The 21,670-nt window shown below is 54.7% G+C and overlaps 1 protein-coding gene across 7 annotated transcripts in view; it reads left to right on the forward strand.

Annotated features, from left to right (window-relative positions):
• Slc66a2 (solute carrier family 66 member 2) overlaps positions 1 to 21,670 on the forward strand; it is a 28,636-nt gene that overhangs the window by 3,486 nt on the left and 3,480 nt on the right. For 2 of the 7 annotated variants that reach the window (XM_027935324.2, XM_027935320.3), the window contains 3 exons: positions 3,436 to 3,615; positions 8,611 to 8,664; positions 17,467 to 17,683. In XM_027935324.2, the coding sequence (XP_027791125.2) occupies positions 3,436 to 3,615; positions 8,611 to 8,664; positions 17,467 to 17,683 (451 nt within the window). Of the gene's footprint in view, positions 1 to 3,301; positions 3,616 to 8,610; positions 8,665 to 17,466; positions 17,684 to 21,670 lie in introns of all 7 variants that reach the window. The other 5 variants (XM_027935325.3, XM_027935321.3, XM_027935326.3 and 2 more) reach the window with 5 other exon arrangements.

Here is a 21,670-nt window from a genome sequence, read left to right on the forward strand (position 1 = left end):
TGTGGTGTCAGAAGTCAGAAGTGCCATGTGATTATTTGGATCACATTTATAGGTCTGGGGGGTGAGTGGGCAAGGAGGGCTGGGTCCCAGAGCCTTGTGATCTCATTATGGAATCTGTGAGGCACAGGTCGCATAGCTCAGCCTCTGCTGCCTCTTGCAGGGTTAGTTGTAAGAATGGAAACACTGTATCTGAGATGCAGTAACATTATGCTACTGAGTGATATCTTCAGCACTGAGGAGTAGCTATTAACTTTTTTTCCACTTGAGTTTTTCTATTACTGTGGAAGGTGGAGAAGCTGTCTGTAGAAGAGATTGCAGGACTTTGTGTGCCCCTGGGGGCAGCATGGGCACCTGCACCCCACCAGAGCCCACTTGGATGGGGTGTTCAGAGTGGCTCTAGGAACAGGGCTGCTGGCCCTCAGAGATGCTGTGCTCACTCACATCCTCAGGCAGGAGAGCAGGAGCTGTTGAACACCTTGCCAGCCAGACTCATGAATCCTGAAAAGTAAAGACCAGCACCTTTCTATTTAAATATCTTTTAAAAATTAATGATGTTGGGCTGTGGCTGTGGCTCAGTGGTATAGCACCTGCCTCGTGCATGTGGGGCTCTGGGTTTATTCTTCAGCAATACATAAAAATAAATAAATGAAGATATCATGTCCATCTGCAAATAAAAACAAATATTTTTTAAAAGATTAATGATATTGAGCTTTGGTTTATTTTTCTTTTGTCCTTTGTATATTTTTTTGTGGAAAGTGTGCCTTTTGATGTTTTGTCTCCTGCTTGGTCTGTACTCACCTGTAGTCAGCTAGCTGTATGTCCAGCTCTGTTCCCTCTGGCCCTGGGTGAGATCTGCTGGACCATCTTCTCTGTGGACATCAGTTAAATCTGATTGGTGGTATGGTATGGGGGAGTGCAGACTTCAACTGCTTTCTCCAGTTTTTCTAGTTGCTGTGTTTCTGTTGAATATCTATAAAATTGGAAGTAGTCTTTTGGTCACAGTGGCCATTTGTTGAAGGGCCCCTGTTGAGAACTTGATTCAGGAATTCATTTTATTGTGCTGCAGGCTTACATAGTGACCCCTAGAGGCTTCCCACTCCCTCACCTGACTGCCTTGGGGTAAGTTGGACAGCCAGGTAGCTGGTGGGGAGCCAGCCTGAGAGGGACTGTGGTTGGCTCTGTAACCCCCGCAACCTTAGATATGTCCTACACTTCACAGGTGAAGAGACAGGTTTGCGGATGGAGGGTCCCAGGGACATTAGCTGTTGCAGCACATGACTACAGGCACACGTGGGCAGCATGCCTAAGTCCACTGCACCAGCCCTTGCCTGTGACTCAGAAACCCCTGTTGCAGCTGCCTCTTTCCAGCTGGACCTCCTGACCTGGGTCTGGCTTCCACACCCTGTCTTGTTCTAGCCTCTTCTTAGTTCCTCACCTGGTATTTCCTGGTGGCCTCCCAGGGAGGGCTCTGATGACACTTCCTGGGGATGCACTGGCCTGCCTGTCTGTGCCCTGGCCCCCCATGTACCCTGTGCCTAGGTTGCTCTCTTCCTACTTTCTGTGGATTCCATCTTGCCCCCCCCCCCCCCAGGAGACTCTCTGAGACTTTCCCAGTGGCCTGCCTGTAATCTGTCCTCTTACACACACCTCCTCCCCCAGGCATACTTATTACCTGCTAGGCCTGCTGATCTGGGCAGGGGCAAGGTTGCCATGGTTCAGAGCCTTGGAGAGGCCTACTGTGTTAGGTTTCATGTTGGCAGTGAACTGTGCTCCCAGGTTTGGGCTTGTAGAAGGTGACTGGTAGCACACAGGTGAATCCGGGATCTGTTCTCTGTGTTAAGGGGACTGTTTTTCTCGTGGACTGTGTAGAGCTCTCATATACACTCTTCAAGGCTAGAAGACCAGGCCACATCCAGTTTTGTCTTGTACCAGTTGCTGGGAGGAGTGTTACCACCAAGTTTTATAAAATACTTTTTTTGATTTTAATTTATGGAGTGACTTTGGCATGTTCCTTGTCACAGTAGCAGGCATTTCCTGAGCAGGTTTGGCCATGGCTGCAGATCCTCAAGGCCTCTGGGTGTGTGGGCCTGAGTAGTGGCCACTCTGCCAGTTTTGCCCTGTGCTGAGGACGGGCCACTTCCTGTGGGCGCTGCTCAGGAGCTGCGGTAACAGGCCCTCCAGCTGCCTGTACCCATGCTGGCCTCAGAGGTGACTGTGGGATGGGGCTGTGGTGTGTGAACTTCAGTGTTGAGGAGAGGCTGGGAGTTAGCAAGACATCCAGTGTGGTGTGTTGACCCCAAGTTCAGGGGAAATGCCTTTCAGGCCAAACTCTGAGGCCGTTTCTAGCTGGAGTGGTCAGGTTAGGGTGAGGGAGGAGGCTTTCTTTCCTTCCTTCCTTCCTCTGGTGATTGAACCCAGAGTGGTAGCACTGAGCCACATCCCCAGCCCTTTTTGTTTTTTATTTTGAGACAGGGTCTTACTGAGTTGCCCAGGCTGGACTTGGACTTGCCATCCTCCTACCTCAGCCTCCCCAGTCACTGTGATTACAGGTGTGGCAACTGTGCCCAGAGAGGGCCACAGTCCCAGGTCTAGCCAGGGCGATGGTGATGGGGCTCACGTGTCACTTTCCATAGTGTTCTGGTGGTGTAGGGGAGACCCCAGTCACACCAGCCTTGGATTGTGCTGCTGCCCTGCGTGGGCTTGTGGGCTGTGTTGGTGGAAAACTAGCAGGAACCTCAGCTGGCACTGGGCTGCTAGTCTGGGAGTGAGGGTGGCATGGTGCGGGGGGCCTGGGGTGGAGAGCCATGCCCTTAGCTGCCTTCTCTTCTAGTGGGAGAGGCTAGAGTTTGGAGAGAGTCCCTTCTCTTCCATGCACACTCTGGGTGCTCTGGTGACCTGCCTCCCAGGCAGAAAGCAGGGCTTCTGTGGCCTGGTAGAGGCAGGGGTCTCTGCATGACAGGCCTTGGCATCTGGGATTTACTGGGATGGAGAGGTAGGCCTTCCCATGGTGCCAGGTTCAGGCGGGATCTCCAGACTTCCTGGAGGGGAGAATATTGTGTGTGGAAAGGCCCATGGGCATGGAGCTCAGGGTCTCTGGCTGTCTATCCTGGATCTCAAGGCCCCTCCCCACCTCAGCCCATCCCACATGGAGCCTGGAAGAGGAGGCAGCAGGCAGCCAGTGCCATAGCGGCCATGGATGTCTAAGGCCCTGGGGCTCTCTGTCCCCACTCACCTGTTGGCGCTGGCTGAGAGTCAGGCCTGGCCTGCAGCTCCTCCCTGACTTGTAGTCTCTGCTGCCCAGGTTTGGAAGGCGCTTCGAGTCCCCGCTGCTGTGGCAGAGCGTCGTCATGACCCTGACCATGCTGCTGATGCTGAAGCTGTGCACCGAGGTCCGGGTGGCCAGCGAGCTGAACCTGAAACGCCGCTCCTTTGCAGGTTGGTGCTCGGCAGCCTCTGGAAATGACTTCTTACTCATCCACCAAAAACCGTCTCCTGCTCACTTGGTGAAACACAAGCCACTGTGTTACCTCAGCAACTTTCATTTCACCAAGCAGCTGCTATCTGTGATGGACAGCAGTGTCTCAGCACTGCTCTGCAAGAGGGAAACGGTTCCAGGTTGGTTTCCTCACTAGAGGTCGCTGAGGCATTAACCTATCTCGGTGGCCTTTTTGCTGTGGCCATCAGGTGCTGTGCAGTATGGGAGCCAGAAGTCTGTCTGTGTCCTGTCACAGAAGATGGGGCCTGAGGAGGCAGGGTTTCTGATGTTGGGTGCTGCCCGTGTGAGGCCACAGCCTTTGGCTCTCACCAGGAGCCTGCTTCACCTGGATTGGTGCACACTGGTGTTAACTGGGGCAGGGCCAGTTCACGTCCAGCTCACACAGCTTAGCTTGGAAAATGGAATGCACTTCTTCCTGCGTTTGCCTCCTCCTGAAGAAGTTCCTGGAGTCTGACATTCTGCGTTGCAGTCGCAGGCTGGTGGGCTCCTCGTGTGCAGGAGGGGCAGTGCCTTATGTCGTTTTCCCATCACTGAGCTGAAGACAGCACATGCTGTGCTTTGTCTGAGGTTGTGTATGTGCGTAATCTCAGTGGTTGCTTACAAGATGATTTTCCCCAGAGTCATTCAGTTTTGGGGTGCTGGGAAGTTGGAGTCTTGCCAGGTATTTTCATTTTTGATCATTATTTTCTTCGCACTGGCAAGCTCCTTCCTTCTCTTTCTCTGCATGTCTGTTTTAGAGTGAGATGAATGGGGCTAGTTTCAGTCTTGGTAGAAAGTGGGTCACCTTCTCTCTCTGAGGGAGGTCCTAGACCAATGAGTGTTACCGTAACTAGAGATGGCCACCAAGGCCATCTGTTTTCTGGTGTGTATCTGTCCTTTCTCCCCACTCTCTGCCCTCTTGTGTGATTGGCTGTAGGTGTGCTGGGGCTAGTGCCAGTGGTGCTGCCCACCTTGCCTGGAAGGCTGGGCTTCCTAGGGGGCCAGCTTCAGTGTGAGCAAAGAGTCACGGTTTCAGGTCTTGCGGGGTGGCTTGGGTTTACTTCCTGCCAGCTTTGCCCCCTCTCTGGGTGGCCTGAGCTTCCCGTGGCAGGATCCATGTCCCTGAGCCTTGGCTCAAGACAGAGCAGGTGCCCTGACTGGCTGGGGGATGGGGGTGCCCTCAGTCGTGTTCTCATGGGGGAATGCCAAAAGGCTGAGGGGGCACAGTAGCACCCAAGGTACCAAACAACAGCTTGTGTTGGTGCTGCCCGTCTCTGAGCGTCAGAGTAGGCTTTGTGACACGTGAAGCCTCGGGGGCCTGGGGACTGAGGGTAGGCGGCATACAGCACAATGTGCACTGGGAGGAGGGCAGGCCCGGAGCCTAGCATTGTCTGCCTCCAGAACCTGTGTCCCACAGCCCCTTCCTCAGGCTTCCAGCGGGTTCTGGTTCAGGTGAGGGCAGATTTTCGTCTCCTGGGGACCCCATGGAGGTTTCACAGGGAAGCCAGGGGACTGGATCTCTGGCTAGCCTCCCTTTACGTGTTAGTGGTTCCTGTTGTCCAGGGAATTATTCCAAAGGCACACCCCCAGCCTCACACTCTACTTTCCTATAGCTACCACATTAATCCATTTTGATGATTAACCCATCAAGTGGATTCTCATAATCGAGTCGTCTTACTCTTGAACACTCCTTCATTGTCCAGCATGAGCTTTCAGGGACAACTCATATCCAAACGATAACAGGCTGGAGCCTGAAGTTTGAACCAGTGCTCCTGTGATGGGCAGAATACTGGCCACAGAGATGCATCGGTCCTGGGACCCTCGCCTGGCTAAGGGCTCTGCAGGTGTGGAGGAAGTTGGGGTCCTCGTGGGGAGGTCGTCCTGTGTTAATCCAGCCTGAGGGAGGAGGCAGGACCTCTGCCTGCTGACCCTGGGGCTCCTGACAGGCCATAGATCCTCTGTACTGGGACGGCAGTCCATGCCTGAAAATTCCCGAGGTTTTCATCCTCAGCCCTTTTAGGGTTGGAATCCTGTTCATGTTTGTGGTGTCCTGTCCACTGTGTGTAAGAAGTGGAAGATGGGTGTATGGAAACCAGGAACCCTGTGCTGACGTGCTCACCACAGTGCTGCTCTTCCTGCCAGCGTCTGTACATCCCACACTAGGACCTTGGGTCGGAGTGCACGCTGGGGCTACCCAGGAACAGGGGTGGGTGATGCCTTGTGTCATGGCAGACTCAAGTCCTGGCACAGTGATCATGAGCCGGAGTGGTTCAAGGAGAAACTTCAGAATGACCTTGTTTCAATAGAACAGTCAGATGGCCTGAAAATAAGAGGTAAACATTTTCCCACCATCTTTTATAGGATTTTTAAATTTGAAGTTTGCAAATTCAATTTGCAAGGTGAGATTAAGGAAACAACGCAGGGCGGGTTCGATTTAAAGATTATGTATTTGTTGTCTAAGTGTGAAGAACATGCAGAGTGCACGTTTGCGGTACGACATTTTTGAGTAGCTCTGGTATCTGCAGGCAGTCTGCAGGGCTGGTGGTAGGGTCTGATTGCTGTTTGGTGTTTTGGGGTGGAGGTGGGGTTGTTTCCCATGAGATGAAATGCTTCCTGGCAGCACATGGTTCTGCCTGTCAGCCCCAGACCTGGGGTTGACTGGGCCTCTTCCGTCATGGCCCTGGCCCCCCACCCACGTCACCCCCATGACTTAGGAGCCATAGGAGTGACGGCACAGATCACCACCATCTTTGGCCCACTGCTTGCCATCATCTGAGGCTGCTTCCAGACATTTGCTGGAATAGGCTGGAGGGGCTGGAGGCTCAGAACTGCACCTACTTAGAGTACCACCCCCAGGGATGGGTGTTGTGAGAATGATGCCTCGTTGTGGGCATACTGCTGGCTGACACACTTGAGCTGACTTCAGTCATTTTATTTATTTATTTATTTGAACCAGGGTTTGAACCCAGGGACACTTAACCACTGAGCCACATCCCCAACCCTTTTTGAGATAGGTCTCACTAAGTTGCTTAGGGTCTCACTAAGTTGCTGAGGCTGGCCTTGAACTTGCAATCTTCCTGCCTCAGCCTCCTGAGTCCCTGAGATTGCAGGCATGGCCATCATGTGAGACTGCTTTTTAAAAATCTAACTCTGTTTATGATGTATTTTTTCCTTTTAAATTTGTCATAGGAGTTATTTGAATAACAAAATTGTGGCCTGAAGTCAGGTGATTGGATCATCTGACATTTCCCCAGCTCTTAGCACTCAGAGCTCCAGGGAGGAGCACCTGTCTGTGGTAGGGCCTCTGGGTGGTCGTTCCGTCTGCGCGGGGGCTCAGAGCAGCAGTCTTGGGACTGAAGGGGTGTGTGGGATGGTGCCCTCTGTCTGGCTCGGGCCCCTGGGACAAGGCTCATCAGTCCTCACCTCCCTGGTCCCACCTGCTGCCACTGTCCCCTCCCGGTGTGCGTGTGCTAGCCACAGTGACTCTCCTGATGACTCTCTGCCTGTGCGACAGGTCGTCCTGTTCCAGCCCACCCTGAGCTTCAGCCTCATCACCTGGTGCCCTGCTGTCTGTTACCCCAAACTGAGGACTCAAGGGACAGTCAAGGTGGAGCTTGTCCCTACAGCTTGTGCCCGTTGTCCTTAGTGTCAGCTAGGGAGGCCTGGAGGCTGAGGCTGGGAGCTGAGGCTCACTGACTTGCAGGTGCCCCTCCTCACTCCCTGCTCCCTCTCGCCTGGTGTCACCCGGCCCTGGCTGGCACACCCACGGCGACTCCTCACAGGCCTGGGTTCCCTCACAGCATGGCTTCAGGTTCCCAGGGCGAGCACCTCTGGTGAGTGTGGAGGGAGCTGCTTCTTCCTTGGGACCTAGTCTTGGAAGTCGACAGTCCGCTTCCATGGACTGGAGCCAGTGTACCTCTCCACCTGGCAAGGACCTGGAGGGTCTGAGGAAGCTGTGGGCAGACATGCTGCCAGCCACATCAGGGTCCTGGTGCCTGCTGGATCCCTGCTCAGCATGGAGTACAGGGTTCTTGGAAGCATTCCCTGGTGTCAGCCTCGGACATTCCTCCCATCTGTCCTGCAGATGTTCTCAAATGTAGTGGCTCTGACCATCTGGCCTTCCAGGTGGGAAACATTGGGTGGTGCAGGTGTGTCCAGGGGAATCCAGGTGGGTCTTGCCTAGGTACTGGATCTGTCTTCCACCCCTGGGCTCTTACTCTGGGTACGTTTTATGCCAGAATGTCCCAGCATGTCCTCTCCCTTCCCCTTTCAGTGGATCTGATCTTTAGAAGAGGTGCCCGTGGGCAGTGAATTGGCCAAGCCCATGGTGCTGGGTAGTGACAGGTGGGAAAGCTGCCTGGGGGTGCTGCCCTTGGGTGGTGAGCAGAGTGGCCTTGCATCTAGGCCGTGGGGCTCCTCTGTGTCTGCATTCGCCTGTTTGTTGTGACAGCTGACTTTAAGGTGTCGTCCACCATGGTGGGGCAGGAGCTCAGCTCCTAACACCCTCTGTCCAGCTGTTTCCCTCCAGGACCACATGAGGCTTTGCTGAGCTGTCTAGCATCCTGGCCATGGAGGGCAGTGCAGCAGGAGGATTGACCATGACTGACCTTGGGAGCTCCGGCTATCTCTGTACTGTGGCTTGTCTCTTTTATGTCGAGTCAGCTGTCCTTTGGTGGTGGACAGGTCACTGCATGTGTCCCAAAGCTATGCTATCAAGCAGCCTGTGGGCGCAGCTGGCACAGTGCTGGCTGGGGACTGGGTGGAGCTGGCCCTGTGGCTGCCCCTGGGGCACCATGGAAGCTCCATGCTGCCTGATTTTAGAGACAGTGACAAGGGGGCGATGGAGTCTTCGCTTTGTTTCCTCTGTTCACTTCCTTAGGATAATGGGAAAGGGTAGGCTTGGAGAATGGTTTAGAAAGTGAATTTCCAAAGCACAGAAATGGAATTCTTACAGTCCTTCTGTTCCAGTGTGTGTGTGTGTGTATGTGTGTTCAAGAAATACACAAAGGGCTGGGAACCTCAGTCTGCAGTGTTAAAACCAGTCTGTTTTTGTCTTTCTCTTTCTTTCTTTCTTTCCTTCCTTCCTTATTTCCTCCCTTCCTTCCATCTTTGTTCTTCTCTCTTTTTGAATGAAGCTGGAGACAGCAGGGATGAAGAGCCCAAAGCCCCGCCCAGGCGGTCCTATCTGGGTATGTACGCTGCATGAGGATGCCCCCATGTGCGTCCCTGTCACTTCTCAGCTTTGTCTGCCAGTTCTTCCTCTGTGCTTCCTCCCACGGTGCATGCTGTGTCTCCTGAGCTAACCAACCCCTGGCTCTGCTGCCCCAAGCATGAACCCTTCTTCCTTAGAAGCCCATCCATTTTCTGAATGGGGAGGAGGAGATGGAGGGAGGGAGGAAGAAGGTGGAAAGAAGGAAGGAAGGTAAGGAAGAAGGGAATGAGAGGAAGGAGAGAAGGATGAAGGAAGGAAGGAGGGAGGGAAAGCAGGAGGATGGAAGGTGGGAAGGAAGGAAAGGAAGGAAGGAGAGATGGGTGGGAGGGAGGAAGGAGGGAGGGAGGAAGGAGGGAGGGAGGAAGAGGCCAGTGTCTCCTTCATTCCATCCAGCATCCTTCACTGCTGCCTGGTGGAACTGAGTCTTACATAACCTCCTGTGTTGTGCGGCTTTGCAGAAGTCTGCCCACCCTAGCTGATCTTTAGTGGATTGCTTAGGATTCGCTGTGATCCTGTCATCTGTGAACACAGACTGCATCTTTTTTCCTGATCTGGCTATTTTTCATTTCCTGCTGGACTGCTTGGCTGGACCTGGTACGAGTGGACACCCCATCCTGCTCTTGGGCTTGTGAGGCCTCCGTTCTTCTAAAGTGGTGGTAAAGGTTTGCAGGTGCTTGGCTGAAACTGTGGAGTGGCCACGTGGCCTTGGCTTTTCCTCTGATGATGTGGAGAATCATTGGCTGATTTGTGTGCTGAGCCACTCTTAAATTCCTGGTGGTGTGTTAAATGCTTCTATGTGTTGCCAGGTGCTGTTTGCTCTAGGTGGGAGGGTATCTTGTGTCCATGTCATAAAGATGTGAGAGGGCAGTTTTGTGGCTACGACTTGGGACTCAGGGTAATAATGACCATAGGACGTGAGTGGGGAGGAAGGAGTTCCCTTCTACTCTGTTCCTTACATGAGTTTGAGAAGGATTTGCATCAAGTAGTCATCTGGGCATAGGGGTTTCTCCCGGGAAGATTTGAATGAACTCACACTCTTATAAATGCAGGCCTGCTTTGTTTCTTCCTGCAGCAATTGCAGTTGCTTGTCTGTGCTAGTATCTGTCCATTCCCTTGGTTTCCCCACTGTAGGAGTACTGCTCCCCTGTGGGATTCTGTCCATTCCCTCCGTCTCCCCAGGTTTCTCCTGGTGGAGATTCATATGAGTGATTTTAGCGAGTGATTTCAGTGATTCCCGTTTCCTTACAAATTTCTCCTGTGACCCTGTGTGTTTATGAGCATCTGCAGCTTCCACCTGTTTGTGAATTTCCTGAGTTTCTTTTGCCTTCATTCTGTGGCATTTGTAGACCATCCTGTGCTGCCAGGCGCCGTGGGTCTCTTCTGGAGAGCAGTCCAGGCTCGCTTGGGAGGTGTGCCCTACCAGGTGCAGGCTCAGGTCTCTTTCTGGTTCTTCACCTAAGTGTTACAAAGCTGATACAAAGTCTCCAGCTGTTTCTGAGTTGACTTCCTTCCTTTCCCTTGTGGCTTTCCTGGTGTGTTCTGGGGTGTGCTTGTGGGATGTGCTTGGTAGGTGCTGTGTCTTCATGTAGAATGACCCTGTCTCTAGTGGTGCTTTTGTTTCAAGCCTACTCTGGTATTAGTGGAGCCATGGGTCTATGTTTGCTATTTGAGTTGTGTATCTTTTTCTGTTCTTTTACACGTTTTTGTATGGGAATCTAAAGGGCATCCTCTGTAGACAGCACATAGGTCTTTAGGAAGTTTATTTTGGCATTCTGATTGCTTATTTGACTCACACATACCGTGGATGTTTGAATTTATATCTGCAGTTTTCCTTCTGCCTTTGAAGTGCCTGGGTGTTCCCCAGCCCTTGTGCCTTTGCAGTTTCTTTTGTAACATTTTAATTCTCGTGTAACATTTTAATTCCTTTAGTGATTTTTAACTACATGTGAGAGTTACTTTCTTGGTAGTTGCTCTGAGGATTGCAGTATGCATTTTAACTCTCCAGAATCTGCTTCAAACATAGCCCAGACGAATTTTAATGAGATACAGAAACTTTGCTCCTGTGCAGTTACTCCCTCTGTGGGAGATGAGGCTACACATTGTGTCCAGGTAGGTCACACACCTAATGGTGCAGTGTTCTGACTGCTGCTTTATGTGGCTACACGTCCTCAGACACTGAGGCACGAGGGAAGAGAGAGAGCAGTTGTTGGTCTCCTGGGTCAGCCCTGCTTGCTCTGCCTCTTCCTTGTCCTCACTGTTAGAGTGACTGCCTCAGTCATCTTTCCAGAACACTCCAGCTGCCCACCTTGGGTGCTGGTGTCGAGGACCTCAAGTTCAGGTTCTTTTCTACAGCTGCTCTTGAGCCGTGGGAGGAAAGCAGCAGCCTGTGCTTGTCTTTGGGGCAACCTGCGGAATTACCTTCTGGCAGGACTGTGGGTGCTGGCTCTGACTGTGTGCTTCATAGGCTTTCCTTCCCTGCAGGTGGGTCTGTTGACAACAGACAGTCCCGTCCCCTTCCTGTCCTCTGGGGATTTTGTTCTCTTCATTCTCTGGTTTTATTTTGCCCTCCTTTAAGCACAGGGGTTTTGCAGGTGCAGACCGTGGTTGATGATGCCTTCTTTCTGGTGCCTGGCCAGCTGCCTGGGCACTGCTGCTGCTGCTGCTGCTGAGAAGCCTGCGGTGACTCTCATTGGTGCCCTCGCAAGGGACTCCATTTCCCTGTTCTGCTTTCAGGACCCTGGGTTTTTACTGAGTGTCAGCACTGAGACTGAAGTGTGGGTGTGTGGCTGTCTGGGTGTGCAGGCTGGTGTTCTCTCCTCGGCTGCTCCTCTCTCCTCCCAGCAGCATGCCTGTCGTATGTGCAGGACTGCCACTCCTCCTCTGTCTCATGCTTTGGGCTATGTCATCTTCAGTGATCTGTCTTTTTTTTTTTTTTTAATATTTTAGTTGGACACAATATCATTTTTTTTTTAGAGAGAGAGAGAGAGAGAGAAAATTTTTTTTAATATTTATTTTTTAGTTTTCGGCGGACACAACACCTTTGTTTGTATGTGGTGCTGAGGATGGAACCCGGGCTGCACGCATGCCAGGCGAGCGCGCTACCGCTTGAGCCACATCCCCAGCCCCACAATATCATTTTTATTTTATTTATTTATTTTTCATGTGGTGCTGTGGTTCGAACCCAGGGCCCCACACATGCTAGGCGAGCGCTCTACCACTGAGCCACAGCTCCAGCCCCCGGTGATCTGTCTTTGAGGTCATGCTCTTGCACCAGCTCCGTCTGCTGCCTGGTGCTGGCCGAGAGCCTCTGTGTGTGTGCTTCACCTGGATTCCCACTGGTTCTCCTCATCCTTTCTACCCCTTTATTGATGCTGTTGCTGGGTGCCATCATCGAGTGCCCTTTAATTCTTTACGTTGCTGCAGTTTCCTTGGGTTCTGTGCACATCTGCCGTGACTGTCTTGAAGGCTTTTTTTTTTTTCCTGCAGAGTCCAATGCCTCCCCCAAGGCTGTGGGTCCTGCTTTGCGGCTGCTCTCTGCCCTCTGTGCAGGCTACCTTTTCCTGTTCCTTTGTGTATCTCTATTTTGGGTTGTTGCAGATGGACACTTTAGGTAGACATTGGGGGCAGCTGTGGACACTGACCCGTGCCGGGGAGGTTGCTGGCTGTCCTCTGGTTGGGGGATGGGCCTCTGAGTCCTCCTGTAGGTCTGCTGTGTGCATGGGCTCCTGGGTGGTCTGCCCCCAGGGGCGCTGCACTCCTCCAACTGCAGCCATTGCAAGGTTGATTTTGGTGGTACCTGGGCAGGTGCTGCTGTGCTTCAGGCTAGTCTTTGAGGATTGCTCTGTCCTGGGAGGGCTCTTTCTGGCTGTGTGGTAAACTGAGCTGGTTCTAGGGCCTCCTTTCTCTTGCTTGCCATGCAGACCCTCATGGTTCCCAGGCTGCCCCTACTTCATTCTGGTCCCCACCCTTAGCGAGAGCATGGAGCTTTCAACTGATTACCCTGCTCATGGGGCGGAATCTTACACCCCGGTGTGGAGCTGGCCAGGGCAGTGGTGAGTTCCTGAGATGACCCCTACCCTCAGAACACCTGGGGGCCCTCTGGTCTTTTCAGCCTGACATCCTGGTGTGAACTCCATGAGCAAGTCAAGGCCAGGATGGGTGCTGAGTTTTTCTGCCCTGTGAGTGGGGCTGAGAGGCAGGAGCAGAAGGGCTGCTGTTGCTCTTGGCAGCCATTGCCCTGTGCAGGTGATGGGGTAGAGGGAACCTGCTGTCTTGGCTGGACACCTGGAGTGGTGCTTTGGTACACGGGCATGGGGTGGGGCGCACGTCATGGCCCAAGGCACACAGCTCTTCCCACCACCATTTAGAAGGTCCTCTGGGGAACGTCTGCATGTGCTGATGTCCAGAGACCTCCCGTGTGGCTGCCTGTCGCACTTAGCAGCCATGGTGTGTGTGACCCTTGAGTCACTGTTCTGGTAGTGCCCACTAGACTGCTGTCTTTAACCTGAAACCCTGGGAGCCAGAATTAGGAAGGAGTCTCAGCCAGGTCAGAGACACGCTAGCCTTCTTGTCCACTGTGGCAGCAGGGATGATCTCAGCAGCTTGAGGTTCTGTGGTGGTTTGTGTTGGGCAGCTTGGGCACCATTCCAAGTTCTGCTGTAGAAGTGGGCAGCCCCAAGGCCTGGCTGGCCTCCTGGGGTCATTTCTGCTGCACAGGCAGCACTGCTCAGACTGTGGCCCGTCGGCTGGGGTGGCAGCAGCTGGCTCTGCAGGGCAAAGGTGCCGGGACGGGACAGGGTGGGGACGAGGAGAAAGAGGGAAAGGCTCCTGAAATGAGGGGCACAGAAGGCACCAGATCACTGCAGCCTGAGAGGGTCTCCTCTTTCTGTCCCTGGCTCTTCCTCACAGTGACGTGCAGCCTCCATGGCAGTCTTCAGAGGCCTCCTCATTTGTGCAGCCTTAGATTGGGGCTAGCACGCTGCTTGGCAGTTGCCATGTGCTGTCTGACCTGGGACCTGAGAGCTCTTGGTCCTGGGTCTTCTCTGGAGCCGCCAAGGTGGTTCAACATGGGCAGTGCCAGCCCCTGGTCACTGGGGTCCATCACTGGGAATGGCAAGTCTGCATCTCTGTCCTTCCCATGTCTGCTGCAGGAGAGCCTGGTGCTGGCTCGGGATCATGGACACAGGAGGCCAGCAGGCCATTCCTGCTCCTTTTGCAGCAGGTCCTGCTGCTGTCTCATTGGACTCTGGCTATACTTGACCTGGCACTGCCCCGTGCAAGGCTCGGGCCCCGCATCCCTCAAAGTCCCTCCAGGTGAGGCCTCTGTGCCCGAGCCCTGTACCACCCATGCTTGGGCCAAGTCCACCATTCTCACTGGGCTGTGGCCGCAGGGGTCTAAGTGGTGGCTGTGGGCAGAGCTGACTCTACAGCTCTGTCCCTGCTCAGCTGGAGTCAAAGGGAGACAGCGTGGGGCAGTGGAGCAAGGCCATGTGCCCGTCTGATCAGGTGGGGAAGGAAGGGGAGCTCTTTGATTTGCTCCTCCTGGAGAACTGGTTTTTACTTTAAAACCTATTGAAATAGGTTAACATGGTAATACCATTTTTTTAAACTATTTGAAAATGATTATTTCCTAAGCACAGGGAAATTCCTGTTGACCTCTGTCGGGAGACCTGGTGTCTCAGGAGAGGGCCCATCAGAGCACCAGGTATTTTTTTAAAATAATTTTTAGTTATAGATGGAGGCAATGTCTGTATTTTGTTTATTCATTTTTATGTGGTGCTGAGGATCGAAAACCAGTGCCTCACGTGTGCAAGGCAAGCACTCTGCCACTGAGCCACGACCCCAGCCCGCACCGTGTATTCTTGTCTCCCGGCAGGCCAGGAGCCTGGTCAGCTCCTACCTTTTCCAACTTTGGCTCTTATTGGGCTTGGTAAGACTTCTGTGTGGTGGGTCCCTGGAGGGTGTTCTTCATGGGGCCTCCCCTAGTTGGGGAGCTCTCTTCACATCTGGTCCTCAGGCTGGGTGGTGGCCTGCCCATCTGGGCAGGCTGCTGGCTTCCCCGGGTGCTGTGTTGACTCTGGCTTCTGGCCTGGGGCCTCAAATGACCTGCAGAGGCAACGCTGCACTTCCCTGTGGAACGTGGAACAACCCAGCTGTCATGGAGGTCACTCACTGACTTTAAGAGTTTCTATCAACCAATTAAAAAAGTTAGAAGAAACCAGCTGGAGGGGGGAGGGGGGAGGCAGGAGGAAGCTTGAGCCTAGGTGTTTGAGGCCAGCTGGGGAAGCAGTGAGAAGGGACCGGGACAGGGTGGCAAAGGAAAGAAAGGAGGTGAGAAGAGATCAGGGAAGGGTGTGGTGGCAGGCGCGGCTTCTGTGTGGGATCAGCTCTGACAGGATCAAGCTCCTGCCCCTTCCCCACTGGGTCTCAGGAGTCAGGTGTGCTGCCTCCAGGTGCCACATGCTGTTGGACCCTGGGACCAGAGGGAACTGCTCCTGCAGAGCTGTCTGGAAAGGGCCTTGGGGTTTGGAAACACAGAGTGTTCCTGTGGTTCCTGGTTGCCTTGCCCTCTCTGCTGCCCCTTCGGAGAGCAATTTGGGGTCTGGCAGGGTCTAGGTAGGAAGCCCGCTTGGCCCCTATTCAGTTCTGCCCCTGACTGGAGTGATGCTGCGAGATCTCCTCTGCAGAGCTCTGTCCTCTTGCTCTGTCGTCTGTCACCAGGTAGCAGCTTAGGAGAACCACACACCTGATTGCTGCGGGTTGGCTTAAAGATACTAAAGGAGGAGGGGGTGCTCTTGTGCCAGGCTGCCAGCCAGAACGCAGGCTGTTATGGGCCATTGCCAGCAGGGTCTGGGACACGGTGACAGGTGGCTTCGGGGTTACTGGGATGTAGCCTGGTGGCTGCATGATGTTCTCTCCTTAGAGTGTCCTGCACCTCCTCCTCAGTGAGGTGTAGGGAGTGTCCCCACAGCTGCCCCAGGTAGTCTTGCTCCGCGCTGTGCTCAGCGGGATGGAAGTGGCTGTCAGGTCTCTCTGTAGCTCAGTGGAGAGTTTCTCTCCCCATGCATCCCAGGATTCAGGGATTGAGAGAGTTGCAGTGTGTGTGTGGGGGCTCTTGCTGTCTCACATCCACTGCATATAGGGTCATGCTGTGCTAGGAGGGCTGTGGGTTACTGTGTCTGGCCAGGCCCCTGTGTGCTGCAGGGTTTGGGTGCTTTGGAAATGGAAAGGAGCATGTGCTTGTTCAGGGGGACGCTGCTGGCCAGGGGAAGCTGCCCTGAGCCAGCCCCATCTTCCCCAGCAGCCCGCCTGCAGGGTGTGTGTGGGGGTGCACCTCATGCTGGGGCCTGGTACCAGTCGCCTTGTACCACATAGCCCCTTAGATGGCACCAGCCTCCCGGCTTCGGGGCTCCTGTGGGATGGGGGTTGGGAGTTCTGGCAGGACCCCTTCTCCAGAGCCTCCATGCCTGGAGCGCGGGATCCGCTGAGCACACAGCCCCAAGAGGTGCGGCAAGCCAGGCTGTACGCGCGGGTCCCTCCACTCTTTCCAGTGGCTTTTCGCCTCTGAACACCGTGTGGCAGGGGCTGAGGAGAGAACCCCTCATCCTGTCCTCCACTAGCTGCTCCCAGGGCAATGAGAAGGCCTCTGCTCCACGTGGCCTGGGCCCGCCGCACGAGGGCGCCCGTCGACCGCCGCAGGACTCTGGTGGCCCCTTGGAAAATTGCGCTGTCACGCTGTTAGGTGTCACTGCTGGTGCCTGGCCCCAGGGCCCAGCTGCAGGCGACCACTTGTGAGGGTCGGACTCCTGCCTGGACCTGGGGTCCTGACTGCTCCCCACGGTTGAGAGGCAGCAGACCTGCAGAGCTGTGGGTTGTGGGGATGCCTGCAGTACTGCCCACCCTAGCCCTCTGGGTCCCACAGGACGCCCTGAGCAGAGGCAGGAGGTGTGGGGGACACCAGCGCCCTCTGTAGCTGGTCAGAGCTGCTCTGCAGGGACCAGCAACCTCCTGCTCCTTTAGACTGTGATGTTCATGGTTTAAGAAAATGGATAGGTCACGACCCTGAGACTGGGAAGGCTGTGCCCTGTGGAGGTGGAGGCCAACCCTAGCAGGCCTCTGTTCAGGTGCCCCTGTTCAGGGGAGCGTGGGAATGCTGGGGGAGGTAGGAGTGGCCCTAGCCCCCACCCACGTTGGTGTGTTCCTCCTGTGTGCCTAGGATGGGCCTGGGGACCTACCTGCCTGCCTGAAGCCCAGATTCCTACAAGCCTCCGGTGCCAAGAGCCATCCAGGAGATGCAGGTGCATCCTGAACATGGCATGGCTCCACTGAGTCTTCCAGCTAGTCTGGGCTTCCATCCTCAACAGAGCATCAGGCAGCCCCTGAACTCCCCTGTGCACTTCCCTCTGACAATGATGCAGGCCGTCCTTCCCTGGGCCTTGTGGAGGACATCCATTGAGACTCTGCCCGGTTTTAATCAGGTTGCTTGTCTTGGTGTTGTTGCTGGTCACACAGATTCAGAAGGAACTTTGACTCTAGAGTGTGCCTTTTATGTGGAGTTAGTGTCTGTGCCAAGGCTCCACCAGCAGTCGCTTCCTCAAGAACACATGTAGTCTGCCTTTCCCCACAGTGACCCTGACCTGCTCATGTACCTGTCCCCAACCTGTCACCTGGTTCCTGTTCCCCGGCTGACTTTGACCTGGCCTGGCTCAACTCCCCGTCTCCCTCCTTACTTGCCCTGACCTGCTCACCTGGCTGAGTGGCTCTCTCCCTCTTGCCCTAGATTTTGATCCACACCACTTCTGGCATTGGAGCAGCTTCGGGGACTATGTGCAGTGTGTCCTGGCCTTCACTGGTGTGGCGGGCTATGTCACCTACCTGTCCATCGATTCGGCCCTGTTTGTGGAGACGCTGGGCTTCCTTGCAGTGCTGACCGAGGCCATGCTGGGCGTGCCACAGCTGTACCGCAACTACTGCCACCGCTCCACCGAGGGCATGAGGTAGGGGCACGTGCGGAGTGTCTGTGGCACCGTGAGCTGCAGATGGCATGGGGGGCATTGAACACAGGGGTCTTGGCTGTTCTGAGCAGGTATTTCAGGTGGCAGGGCTGGGGGAAGTGACGCCTGTCAGGGGATGAAGAGCTCTCCTAGGCTGTGGAGGGCTGGAGTGGCAGGTGCCCATGGCACAGGTGGGCAGGACAGACCCTGCCCACAGAGCAAGCAGGTAGTCAGGGTAGATAACCCTCAGTGGCGCATTGCCTCCTGCTGCCGATCTGCAGGAGGAGGTGGAGGAGCTGTTATCCGACAGGGCTAGACTGAGGGTCTGCCTGCACCTGGCAGGACAAAGCCCCATGTGACCGACAGGCCCCAGGTGACGGCAGCATCAGGGGATGGGTACCTGGTGAGCTCTGGAACAAAGCAGTTTGTAGGAAACACGTCACCTGGTGGGGAGGGGCGAGGACGCAGCTTGCTCAGTAGCTCAGCACCTGGTCTTCCCGGAGGACCCCGCCCCATGCCTTCTTTGAAGAGCCCGCCCACTCCTCACTGAAGACGCCCCTGCCCCCACGCTTGCTAAGGTATTTCCCACCATCAGATCTATTTTATTTCTGAGAAAACAGAACTGGTGGAAGGGGAGCAAGTGGTTTTCCCTGGAAGTGCAGGGTGTGTCTCAGGGTTCTGGGAAGTTCCCTTCTCAGAGCTGGAGTTCCGGGTTTAAGGAGTGGCCCAGGCTGGCATGGAGGTGGGGCTTGGTGCACAGATGTAGGTGTGGCCTGGGTGGGGGTGCAGCTGTGCTCAGGGCTGAGGGATGTTAGTGCAGATCTGGGCTCTGGCCTGCTGCAAAGCTTGGGAGGGGCCAGGTTGGCCCATGTGACCACCGCGAATCCAGACTGCTGGGGTAGCTGCAGCCACAGGTTGGCCGGGAGGCTTCCTCACCATGGGGCTGGGACCATGAGGACCCAAGGCTCTGCTCAGGGGTGATGCCACCCCAGGAGCCAGATGGGAGGAAGGAGGTGTGCAGAGTGGGTGTGCCCACTCTGGGTATACACATGGGGCTCATGGCAAGTGGCTGTGGAGTTGGGTCTGGGCTCAGTTCTCAGGGGGCCTCTTCTGTGTGTGCCTGGCTGCACCTCCTGGGATTGTGTGAAGGCCTGACAGCACTCAGTGTAGGATGATAGCAGCCATGTGTGCAGGGTGGGAGGCCCCAGGTTGCCCCTTGCACCCTGTGGAGGGTCTCATGGAGTGATCTCCCTGCCAGGAGCATGCTGGACTGGATCTGGGCACTGCCCAGTGAGGTTCACTCAGAGGGCTGCTCCCCTGGGCCAGTGTTCGACTCCCTGGAGGAAGGTCTTTGTCCTATGTGGGCCATGTTGGCTGCCTTGGGGCTGCCTTAGCAAGTGCAGACGGTGGAATCCCTCCCCAAGTCCAAGTTTGCAGAGACCAGCTGTCGGGATCACAGCCCAGGCCCCCAGGTCAGCTCTTCCTGTGCATCTGACCTGGAAGGGGAGCCCCCAGATCTTACACTGTCCATCTCCTAGCTTCAGCATGCACCGAAGGGACACAGGTACTCAGCCTGTGCTGGGCCACATCAGCAGATGAGGGTGGGCACCTGGACACAGGACCTGTGGTCAGATGGGGGCATGTTCTCTCCTTGACACAGGAACGCTGAGACCATGGTTGCTGCTGCTCAGATGTGTTGTCCACCTTGGTTGCTGAGGTCTTATGTCACCCAAGAGTAAATTCTGGTGGCTTTTCCTCTGAATCCAAAATGGTCCTGAGCCCCAGTGTTGGGTGCCAGGGAGCCCCCCATTTCAGCAGAGGGAGGCAGGTGTGGCACTCCAGAGGGCAGTGCGCAGAGGCTCCTCCGAGGCAGGACACGAGTCCTCTGCTTGCACAGGCCCTAGCTCCCTGGGGCTCTGTCGCAGCAGTGCTGGAAGCTTCCTGTGGTCCTCAGCTTCACACCCCTCCTGCTGTGTTGTCTCCTGGGGTCTCTGTGTGGGCCACACCCAACCCAGGTTGGACCTGGCGTCCATGCCCTGTGGCCTATTCTGGGCTCTGCTGGGTTCCTGGATGTGCTCAGACATGTCCTCTCTGTGCACCCCGGACACTCATTGGATCGCCTGCCCAGAAACCTCAGGCTCCTGTGCACCCTGCCCTGCTCCCCATGGGGCGACGTGGAGGAACTCCTGAATGTGAGCTAGAGAGCAGACGCTCCCAGCCTTGGGTGTACCGAGATGTGTTTAAATGTGCACATGTGATCACTTCTGGATACACAGACTGCTTGGTGGCCAGCAGCGTGGCAGTGTAGACTTTGGCCTACTTTTCTTTCTTTAATATTTATTTTTTAGTTGTAGGTGGACACAATTTCTTTATTTCATTTTTATGTGGTGGTGAGGTTTGAACCCAGTGCCTCATGCATGCTAGGCGAGCGCTCTACCTCTGAGCCACAACCCCAGCCCTGGCCTCCTTTTCTGAGGGCCTCCTAGCACCACTGCTGTGGACTAGGGAAGTGTGGAGGCCCCTGGGACCACATCACAACCTCTGCCTCAAGTCCACCTTAAGATCACCAGGATGGGGCTGGGGATCACTCTATCAGTTGATAGAGTGCTTGCCTTGCATGCACAAGTCCCTGGGTTCAATCCCCAGCACCACCATTACAACAAAAACCAAAGATCACCAGGATGCTTAAGGATGTCTTTGAATTCATGTTTGAACCGACTAATTTTGGCAGCCTCAAGTGAGCAGCCTTGTAGAAGTGGCTTCACAGCAGGTCTTCTAGAAGGTCCTGCCTCGTGGGAAGGCATGTGTCCACATGAGTGTGCACACATGGCCACACACGGCACACAGCGTGCACCTAGACTCACACGTTTATGATGTGTGTGTACACATGTACCCTCATGTGAATACATGCACAAAGGCACCCATACCACATGTGTGCAGAGAGGTGTGCACATGCAGGAGTGCGTCTGGAGACATGGTCTTACCCACATGCACACACAGACTTGTACATACTTTGTATATCATGGAGCAACTGCTAGAGTTTTTTTTGAATAATGTTTTTCCTTTTGAAAAACATGAAGATGTTGTGGGTTCAGTGCCAATTATAGGAAATGATGAGCCTTTGAAAAGATGCTACTAATTAGTGCAGCAACCTGAAAGGCAGATTCTGTGGGGATATTATTTGCACTCGTCTTCCTCCAGTTTTTATGAGATTTGAAGACTGTTCCCTAACAAGTAATCATTGGAGTGGGAGTGGGATTTTGTAAGAGATAAGAGGGGGCTGAGCAGTCCAAGACCTTCAACAGAGGAACGGGTTATTATTGAAGAATGCAAAGGGCTGTGTGGGGAAGGCATCCAGGCATTCGGGCGCAGAGCCTGGAGAGAGGTAGAGATGGTGCAGGCTGGAGGGAGGTGCAGGTCCCCATGGCAGGGCCACAGTTAGTGACCATGGAGGCTATGTGAGGAGAAGGAGACCAGAGGCAGCAGGTGCAGGTCACCCTCCACAGCCATGCTGTTCATCTGGCCACTCTGCCGAATCCAGCAGGACTCTGGGCTCTCGCCATTGAGCGGCATGCACCCAGAAGCTGGATTCTGTGTCTGATCCCACATGGGCCTTGTCTTGGTCTCCTGAGCAGACCACTGGGATCTGCAGCCTTTTGGGAAGTAGAGCATTTCCCCCTAGACCACATCTACCTCATCCTCAGACCTCCGCCTAGCTCTTGGTGACAGCTGTGAGTGGAAGGTGCTCTGCAGGGCCCGTGATGACCCCCTCACACAAAGCCCATGGCCGCCCTCTGACAAGGGGCTGGGACACTTTAGAGCTGGCCTGTGCCATAATCCAGTGCACCTCAGTGGCCTCAGCAGAGCACTGTGTCCAAGGATTAGGTACTGTCCTCAGGCGGCAGGTGGTTTGTCCGCCCCAGCTGGCCCCACAGCCACGCGGGTCTCCTGACGGTGGCTCTGGAGCTGTGCAGTTGCCCAGCATGGTCC

The sequence above is a fragment of the Marmota flaviventris genome, chromosome 16 (genome assembly GCF_047511675.1).
Source record: "Marmota flaviventris isolate mMarFla1 chromosome 16, mMarFla1.hap1, whole genome shotgun sequence".
NCBI classification, from domain to species: Eukaryota; Metazoa; Chordata; class Mammalia; order Rodentia; family Sciuridae; genus Marmota; species Marmota flaviventris.